This window comes from Ostrea edulis, chromosome 4 (genome assembly GCF_947568905.1).
Source record: "Ostrea edulis chromosome 4, xbOstEdul1.1, whole genome shotgun sequence".
NCBI classification, from domain to species: Eukaryota; Metazoa; Mollusca; class Bivalvia; order Ostreida; family Ostreidae; genus Ostrea; species Ostrea edulis.
The window spans coordinates 19,831,828-19,841,827 of NC_079167.1; the positions used below are offsets into that span (position 1 = coordinate 19,831,828).

Genomic DNA, 10,000 nt, shown 5'->3' on the forward strand with positions numbered 1-10,000 from the left:
AGTAAAGGACTATCTGCTCTTTCTAAATGTCCATTTAGTTTCAATTAGTATCAATAGCACTAAAGATTAAAGAAGATGTTATTTAAGTGTGTTACACATAAACACTATATACCAAGTTTGGCCCTGCCATGGGGTCAGAACCCCTTCCCCAGGGGTCATGAAATTTACAATTTTGGTAGAAGCTTCCTCGTTCATCATTACTATATACTCACTTTCTCTGCTAGATGACTGGGAGTAAAGAAGATTATTACAGAAATACATCCAGTTTTTACCCAAAAATTAAGGCTTCTTGGGGGGGGGGGGGGGGGGGGGGGGGTCATGAAATTTACAATTTCCGGTCTCCTTCACCTACAGATGCTACATATCAAATTTGGTCAAGATTGGCCCAGTACTTTCCGAGAAGAAGTTGTTAATGGACGACACACAACGCACGACGACGGACACAGACCAATAGCAGTAGGTCACCTTAGTGACTCAGGTGACCTAAAAAAAAAGTAAATATAAAAGCAACTCTACTTTACAAAGTTTGCTATGGGCTGTGTCCAAGATCGTAGCGGCTAGCCTAAGGGCTAAGTATTGTGGCTGATTTATACCATTTTACATTTTATTGTCTTTTTGTTATTTTGAGGTTAAAAGACAACAAACCATTATTTAGTGACTTTTCGTCCTGAAATAGTGAAAACATGACAAAATGATAATATTATCTATTTTTCGCCTCCAAATAACGAAATGACGACAAATGTAAAATAGCACAAACCAACCACATACCTAGCCTTGAACGAAGCCCTGACCTTAGGTGATATTTTGACCCTGGTCCAAGGTCATTTTGATAAAGTTGAAGTTACTGGAGGCAATAGTTCTAAATATGTGTAATGATTTTGGGCAAATTTTAACCATTAATAGAAATTCAAGTCTTTCTTGACTGTAAAGTATTTTCTTCCATGGAGTTCATCTATGGAAACACAGGACATGCAAAACAGAAAGCGCTAAAATATACATTATTTTGACATATACATGCATTACAAAGAAAATAAATATGAGCATGGGCATTGATCCAAAAAAATAGATAAATGTGATGTGTATTGAGTTTCAGTAAACACATAATTATGTAAATTAGATAGCAGATTGTGCTCTCTATAAAAGTAGGAAAATATAGTTTTTGGCTATTTTTAATGAAAATTCGACAATTGGTTACAGTATTGCATTGTGACATCAAAATGTAAAAAAGTCTTAGGCCTTTAATCATGCTGTGCCTTTTTAATGATTTTTATACGCCATGAAGTGAAAATCATCAACTGAATCATTATTACGCTTCTTGTATAGAAGATTTTTCTTTAAAAAAAAAAATTCCGATATATTGCTTTGTAAACTTTAAAATTCTTTTGTGGCCCTGCCTGGAGTTCATTGTGTGAACAATCCTGAATCTTAACTGCATACGGTGCTGATAGATTTTAAAACTTGACAAAATGTAACATTGTGATTTGTAAGTAGATGATCTGAAAATTTTTCTCGCATATTCATGTGTAATACTATGGAGCCCTATTTTGGTTCAGAACTCAATAGTTTGAACAAACTTTAATTTTTGTTATATAAGGAAGCTTTCATGCAGAATTTCTGGTTCTGAATCATTGGTTCTTGAGATTTGGCACAATTAGGTATTGAACCTGGGACCCTTACATTACTAGTTACAAAACTGTAGGTGATCTAACCATTGAGCTACCCAGGCCGATATACAAAGTATGGTAATATTACTACTAAAATATATTATAGAATATGGACTGATAGTCTGATACTGTACTAGATATATCGAATATAGAATAAGGACTGATATAATACTTGATATATTAGTTATAGACTATGGACTGATATAATACTTGATATATTAGTTATAGACTATGGACTGATATAATACTTGATATATTAGTTATAGAATAAGGACTGATATAATACTTGATATATTAGTTATAGAATAAGGACTGATATAATACTTGATATATTAGTTATAGAATAAGGACTGATATAATCTTGATATATTAGTTATAGAATAAGGACTGATATAATACTTGATATATTAGTTATAGAATAAGGACTGATATAATACTTGATATATTAGTTATAGACTATGGACTGATATAATACTAGATATATTAGTTATAGAATAAGGACTGATATAATACTTGATATATTAGTTATAGAATAAGGACTGATATAATCTTGATATATTAGTTATAGAATAAGGACTGATATAATACTTGATATATTAGTTATAGAATAAGGACTGATATAATCTTGATATATTAGTTATAGAATAAGGACTGATATAATACTTGATATATTAGTTATAGAATAAGGACTGATATAATCTTGATATATTAGTTATAGAATAAGGACTGATATAATACTTGATATATTAGTTATAGAATAAGGACTGATATAATACTTGATATATTAGTTATAGAATAAGGACTGATATAATACTTGATATATTAGTTATAGACTATGGACTGATATAATACTTGATATATTAGTTATAGAATAAGGACTGATATAATACTTGATATATTAGTTATAGAATAAGGACTGATATAATACTTGATATATTAGTTATAGAATAAGGACTGATATAATACTTGATATATTAGTTATAGAATAAGGACTGATATAATACTTGATATATTAGTTATAGAATAAGGACTGATATAATACTTGATATATTAGTTATAGAATAAGGACTGATATAATACTAGATATATTAGTTATAGAATAAGGACTGATATAATACTAGATATATTAGTTATAGAATAAGGACTGATATAATACTTGATATATTAGTTATAGAATAAGGACTGATATAATACTTGATATATTAGTTATAGAATAAGGACTGATATAATACTTGATATATTAGTTATAGAATAAGGACTGATATAATACTAGATATATTAGTTATAGAATAAGGACTGATATAATACTAGATATATTAGTTATAGAATAAGGACTGATATAATACTTGATATATTAGTTATAGAATAAGGACTGATATAATACTTGATATATCGAATATAGAATAAGGACTGATATAATACTTGATATATTAGTTATAGAATAAGGACTGATATAATACTTGATATATTAGTTATAGAATAAGGACTGATATAATACTTGATATATTAGTTATAGAATAAGGACTGATATAATACTTGATATATTAGTTATAGAATAAGGACTGATATAATACTTGATATATTAGTTATAGAATAAGGACTGATATAATACTTGATATATTAGTTATAGAATAAGGACTGATATAATACTTGATATATTAGTTATAGAATAAGGACCGATATAATACTTGATATATTAGTTATAGAATAAGGACCGATATAATACTTGATATATTAGTTATAGAATAAGGACCGATATAATACTTGATATATTAGTTATAGAATAAGGACCGATATAATACTTGATATATTAGTTATAGAATAAGGACCGATATAATACTTGATATATTAGTTATAGATAGTGCATGGTTAAGGACATGCATGACGTTTCGGAATAACATCATTTTCCCCCCGTGACATTTCAGGTACACTCACTTGCTTTCTATCTTGTTTGTACCACTCACAAACAATAACACTTAAGATATATTACAATGTCTGTTTTAGAATTTGCGTATTTTGATAGTTCCTAGGTTGATGCAAGTAAAAATGTAAACCGTTGTATATTAAAGAAGTTTCTATATATATGGACATTACTAAATTATTGTAGCAAAGAAGGATATTAATCGATGGGAGATGGAGCCAGTAAACGTTACATTTCTAGTTAGGTGATCTAACCACTGAGCTTAACCAGGCCGATATACCATGTATAGTAATATTACTACGCTAATGATTTAAACCTATCTCAGAAATCATGCAAGAACTCTTCATCTCTAGATAAAAATATGATTTTAGAGAAAATGTCAGAAACATCATGTATTTCCTTAATAATGCAAAAACAATTAGTCCATATTTGGCACAAAGACCTTCAGTCTTACACCTTAATCTACAGAATTAACCACACAGGCAGCAAGTTATAACATTAAAAGGACAAAAAGAGAAGACATTTCTGATTTTATTTTTGCCTCAATGGCATACTTTTGAGAAATTGTGACAAACTGTTCTTTCTTCTTAAATATATTTCCTCCGAATTATTTTCAGGATATGACTGGGGGAGAATTCGAAAAGAATTTGGCATCACTGAATCTGAGAGAAGGAGTCGATTTCTTCCACTTCAACTAGGATACTTGTAGACTCTATAAAGCTGGATATTTGTTTATATCAAGTTTTATTTTGTACATAAAATCCATTGAAATGCTTTTATATTATATAATTGTGTATTGATACATACATGTATATTGGGCAACCCTAGACAATATGAACTGAACCTAATTACAGTTCTTTTGAGGGTAGTTTGATATTTCCAAAATAAATGTTTCGACTATAAACATGACAGAGAATTCACACATGCATAAAAGCTTTTAGTTTCATGTGACTTGGTACAGTGGTGCTTGGATAATCATGTCAATACTAAGGGCAGTAACTGTGATTTCTAGCACCAAGGGCAGTAACTGATTTCTACAGCAGTACTAAGGGCAGTAACTAATTTCTACAGCAGTACTAAGGACAGTAACTGTAATTTCTACAGCAGTACTAAGGGCAGTAACTGTGATTTCCACAGCAGTACTAAGGGCAGTAACCGATTTCTACAGCAGTACTAAGAGCAGTAAATGTAATTTCTACAACAGTACTAAGGGCAGTGACAGATTTCTACAGCAGTACTTAGGGTAGTAACTGATTTCTACAGCAGTACTAAGGGCAGTAACTAATTTCCACAGCAGTACTAAGGGCAGTAACTGATTTCTACAGCAGTACTAAGGGCAGTACCTGATTTCTACAGCAGTACTTAGGGCAGTAACTGATTTCTACAACAGTACTTCGGGTAGTAACTGATTTCTTCAACAGTACTAAAGGCAGTAACTAATTTCCACAGCAGTACTAAGAGCAGTAACTGATTTCTACAGCAGTACTAAGGGCAGTAACTGATTTCTACAGCAGTACTAAAGCAGTAACTGATTTCTACAGCAATACTAAGGTCAGTAACTGATTTCTACAGCAGTACTAAGGGCAGTAACTGATTTCTACAGCAGTACTAATAACAGTAATTGAGATTCTGTGAATCTTTGACATAATAATTGAGACTAGAGAAAGTGCACGTATTTATTTTTCATACAGTGAAGTACAGAGTCTGTGTCCAAAAGTATCAACAGGACAGTTACGCAATACCTGACATATGTTCCTGGCATCAACATGCTGTTGAGCCTGTAGTGACAATAAACCAAATACATCTCCTCATATCCTGAAATATACAGGATAGCAGACATAATCGGATACGTAAAATGTGGAACATTATACATATCACATGTACTCGATTTCTTATTTCCAATATACTTTATCCAGTATAAAATTTCTGGTTGTTATTTTTGACACAGCCCTTCCTACAGAGAACATCTCAGCTACATGACAAAGCAATTTCTGCAGTGTGCATATTACAAATGTGCAATTACACATGCACAAAACAGCAAATTCATACACATGTAATACATAGTAGTTCTTTCTTTTAAGTTTTGAGTACCGATGGAAAACAGAACTGTAAATCAAGTCAAACAAGGTTTCAACAAACCTTCACATCGAAAATAAGACACAAATCGATCCTCCATTACAGACTAACAAACCATCCTTTGCACCAGACTACAGGATATTAACCTGTGTCAGTCTGGTTCTATAATCAGTGGGAAAAAATCCGGTTCTCTTTATATGGCTATAGTAGCCAAAAGTTATCTTTCTCATCAGTAACCAATTCAGAGTAGTCCAAAAAGATCTTCATTTCTACAAATGTTAAATTCAGAGTACTGAAAAACGAATTTTCTCCCACTGAGCTCTTTTTAAATTTATCCTAAATGACACTCTAACATTACATTAGAGGTCTCTCAATATATTGTCAAGCTTTATCACAAAATTAATTCACTTGGTATAACTTCAAAAGTAATAATTCGCAAATTGGTTGTTACAATACAATAATTGTAATTGTCACATTCATTTACATACATGTACATTAGCAACACACAATCTAGACCTTCAAATTTTCATATCAGTTACTTAACTGAAAAATTGTTAGAAAAAAATACACGGTAACAACTTCCATATTTTTGGGATCACAAAATAAGATGCAAAACATGCAAGTAAATTTGCAATGCAGTTATCCAATGTGTACGAGATACACAATTCTAACAGACTCACTGGGACCCTAAATCAATAGGGACCGTAAACTTGGCTGCAATTCGTGGCTTGCGGGGAGATTTACGTGGAGACTCCGACTTGTCACTCAGTGTGCTGGAATCCGACTTCATTGAGCTGGTTTCCAAAGGCAACTCTTGTCGAAACATGGCATCATAAGATACTTCTTCAGATGCCAGAGGTAGCATTCTCTTGTGGGTTTGGGATGGCAGATTAAGAGTTTGTAGAATCTGTTTAGCTGCCAGTTCCTGTAGACCTGAGGATTGGTACCTGACCCCCTTCACACATCTCTCAATATTCTCGTTTCTGGGCTTGTCAGACTTCTGACTTGATGATTCACAGGCCACTTTCCTTTCATCTGTCAAGTTCTTCTTGAACTCATCTATCTCATTCTTGCTCATTTTCCACCATCCACTCCCCTTAATGAGTTCGAAGAGTTCCTGACTGGCCGTCTTTTTCTCTTCTTTGGAGCCAGGTTCTGTGGAGGGCGGTCTGGAGATAAGACACTGGGCAGCTAACTGCAGCAGCTCTGATGTTGGAGTTCTGCAGAGAGGAGATTTCTGCCCCCTCTTCTCTTCCTCGCTAAGACTCCATATCTTTTCTGTGATATCTGAGAAAAGTTGCCATCATAATAAAAATTTTCGAATATTCACTGGTATTTAAAATAGAGGCATATGTCCAAAACATCCAGGTCTTATCGAAGAACAATAGACAGCAAATAAGTTCCATATACTGTATAAGTGGAATCTTTAAGACACAAATTTAACGATTTTCCCATCAAATTTGGTTCATATAATTAGCAAGAGCTAATTTAAGCAACTTTATAAATCCAAGAAAGACAACTATTACGTACGATATGGAATAAATGTAAGAGATATTCAATTTTAATGATCTGAACACTCTTGCTAATAATGCCAAAATTAAATCCTTGCTAAAATTCTGCTTATATGGCATTACACCAGATCTCTGACAGTCACTATATTTTGTTTATATTAGATACCTGCAACAGACTCGAACTTCATGAGATCTAATTGTTTGGCAATAGGGTGGAGGTCTGGGGAAGGAATGGCTGAGGGAACAGGTGCTCCTAGTAGATCTACCGAGGGTCGTGCAGTATGCTTCATAATGTCGTCGACTGAAAGCCACAGTACACGTGTGTCAAAGTACAACTTATCATCATCTAACAGGATTTGATAGTACCAGTACCGTAATACATCACAACTACCTTTCCCAGTATGTTACCAGTTTAATAGAAATAGTTTCTGGACACAGTATAAAATATTTGGTTTACAGAACAAATTTCATTTCACTGATAGTCTCCAACTATTGATGAGCTTTACTGTCCAAGTTCTTCTTATACGTGTTTGTATTTACCTTCAGGATGCGTGTCTGTAACTCCCGAATCACTAGACTGTGTATCTGAATCCGACGATGGTGACAGTCGAACCATGCTGGAGAGAGATGACCCACTTCCTGTTGGAAATTCATGAACAGGTATTAGTGTATTAGCTAACGGATGCACAAAGCTATGGAGTTGTTGAAGTTTAAATTAGACTTGTAGGCAAAAAAATTAACAGTACACTATACCTGAAAATTCCTCTGCTAGCTGCAGATACTTCCTCTGGCCCTTCCCCCCGAAGGCAACGATGTGTGGTATCGCCTGAAGTAGTGCCTCCGTAGTGGGATAACCATACAGGGCAGGCTTGATCTCGATCCCAAAATTCTCCTTGAACGCAGAGTCGAAGTGAGACACCCATATTTGTGTGTGCTTGTGAAGAAGGATTCGAGTGTCTCTGGCAAAGGCCTGCAGAGCAGTTAAACTGATGACTCCAGATTCATCATCTCCAGTCACCTGTATACACCAGTATCAAAACAATGAAAGGGAGGCAACTCTTTTAATGGAACATTTTGAAATGTTTTGTAGATACAGTAGATACGTTAAAATCAAAAACATCCATGAAATATAATTCTTTCAAACTTTTACAAAAACGTCAATCTACTGAGGTACCTATAATCATTCTAGTTATATGTGAAATCCCCAAAATGACTTGATCTATGTTTTAATGTCACAAATGCACACACACACACTGCACACACACCTGCACATAGTCTAGGAGCTCCTCTTTGATCTTCTTGATGTCACACTCTGTTCCATGAGTGGACAGATAGCGACTACACAACTCCATCAGGGGCAAGCTTCCTCCACTCTGGTCCATCAGGAGCTGTAGAACCTGCCTCGCCAGAGGTGGAATGCTACTGCGATCAGCCAACATTACATATTTACAACGATTCACCATCTCCACCTAAAACAACAAGTGAATGACCTTGTCAAGTCTGTATAGATTTTCATATTTTTTCTACTTCCCAATCAACACTTTGAATAGTTCAGTGAATTTGATCTACACAAACAATTCAAAGATCCAATGGAATTTAAAAAAATCCCCAGTAAATTCCTTTATAATTTATACCATGGAATTTATATTCCCTAAATTTTATGATTGTGTAATATTTCATATAAATTTCAAATAACACTTAAATATATTCTACATTTAAGTCTGAACAAGCAGTTCACCTTCACTACATGCTTCAATCTGTTGAGGAGCTCTTCTTCACAGCCTACTCCGAAGTCTTGTAGCGGGATGTTAAATCCGTAGTGACACGTGAAGGCAGACATGAGATGATGGAGAGCGACACACTCGTTCTTCTGCATCTTTATGAGCCCCACAATCTGTTCAGCCAAAATCTTACGTAGCTCCGGTTCCGTCAGGTGGATTAACCTCTCCTCACCCTCTTCCTCGATCTGTTAAAAATATTTTTAAAAATTAAAATGGTGGAGAGAACCCTTTTACATCATCAAAATATCTTTTTTTCTTCTACCTTTAGATATCTGTTGGCAGAGAAGTATTATTAAAACATGTACATCACACAAGATTTAATGAATGCACTAAACATTGATTGATTTATTCAGTCATGTAACAGGAAAGGATAAGTATCATATTTCCCAGGAACATCATGTCCTGCCTCTGAGGATCCCCTCCAGCCTTTCCCCCAGGAACCCCTCCAGCCCTTGTGATGTCACGATCAAATCGTGGCTCAACAGTAGTATACGGACAAATAGTTCCTTTATCAAATTTTATTTTATGAATTATTGCGTAGGCCTAAATACCTTGTTTTATTGCTGGTTGGTTCAATGAGGGAAAGTTTGACGGTTGACAGTTGACACTTTTCATGATATCACTCGAGTAGGGTAAGGTCGACAGTTGATTCTTTTCATGGTATCACTCGAGTAGAGTAAGATTGACAGGTTGACAGTTGATACTTTTCATGGTATCACTCGAGTAGGGTAAGGTTGAGAGTTGATACTTTTCATGATATCACTCGACTAGGGAAAGGTTAAAACTGTCGACCTGTCAACCGTTGATAAATGTTTGAACCGTCAACAAATATCTGAACTGTCAACTGTTGACCTGCCAACTGTCGACATATTTGAACTGTCAGCTGTCGAACTGTCAACCGTTGACAAATATTTGAACTGTCAACTATCGATAAATGTTTGAACTGTCAACCTGTCGACAAATGTTTCAATTGTCAGCGGTTGACCTGTCAACCATTATAACATTGGACGAATTACTGCTTAATACTACACTAGAAGGAATTATTTG

General features: G+C 34.2%; 2 protein-coding genes across 7 annotated transcripts in view; one reads left to right on the forward strand and one right to left on the reverse strand.

Moving 5' to 3' along the window:
• Positions 1 to 4,494, forward strand: part of LOC125669527 (UDP-GlcNAc:betaGal beta-1,3-N-acetylglucosaminyltransferase-like protein 1) — a 38,187-nt gene extending 33,693 nt beyond the window's left edge. For 3 of the 4 annotated variants that reach the window (XM_048904088.2, XM_048904087.2, XM_048904089.2), the window contains one exon: positions 4,203 to 4,494. In XM_048904088.2, the coding sequence (XP_048760045.2) occupies positions 4,203 to 4,283 (81 nt within the window). In that variant the 3' untranslated portion in view covers positions 4,284 to 4,494. Of the gene's footprint in view, positions 1 to 3,771; positions 3,869 to 4,202 lie in introns of all 4 variants that reach the window. The other variant, XR_007367901.2, reaches the window with a different exon arrangement.
• Positions 4,495 to 5,247: 753 nt separating this feature from the next.
• Positions 5,248 to 10,000, reverse strand: part of LOC125669526 (meiosis regulator and mRNA stability factor 1-like) — a 20,827-nt gene continuing 16,074 nt past the window's right edge. For all 3 annotated transcript variants that reach the window (XM_048904084.2, XM_048904085.2, XM_048904086.2), the window contains exons 18-23: positions 8,911 to 9,138; positions 8,438 to 8,641; positions 7,926 to 8,190; positions 7,713 to 7,811; positions 7,339 to 7,473; positions 5,248 to 6,948 (exon numbers count right to left, since the gene is read on the reverse strand). In XM_048904084.2, coding sequence (XP_048760041.2) covers positions 6,338 to 6,948; positions 7,339 to 7,473; positions 7,713 to 7,811; positions 7,926 to 8,190; positions 8,438 to 8,641; positions 8,911 to 9,138 — 1,542 coding nt within the window. In that variant the 3' untranslated portion in view covers positions 5,248 to 6,337. The remainder of the gene's footprint in view (positions 6,949 to 7,338; positions 7,474 to 7,712; positions 7,812 to 7,925; positions 8,191 to 8,437; positions 8,642 to 8,910; positions 9,139 to 10,000) is intronic.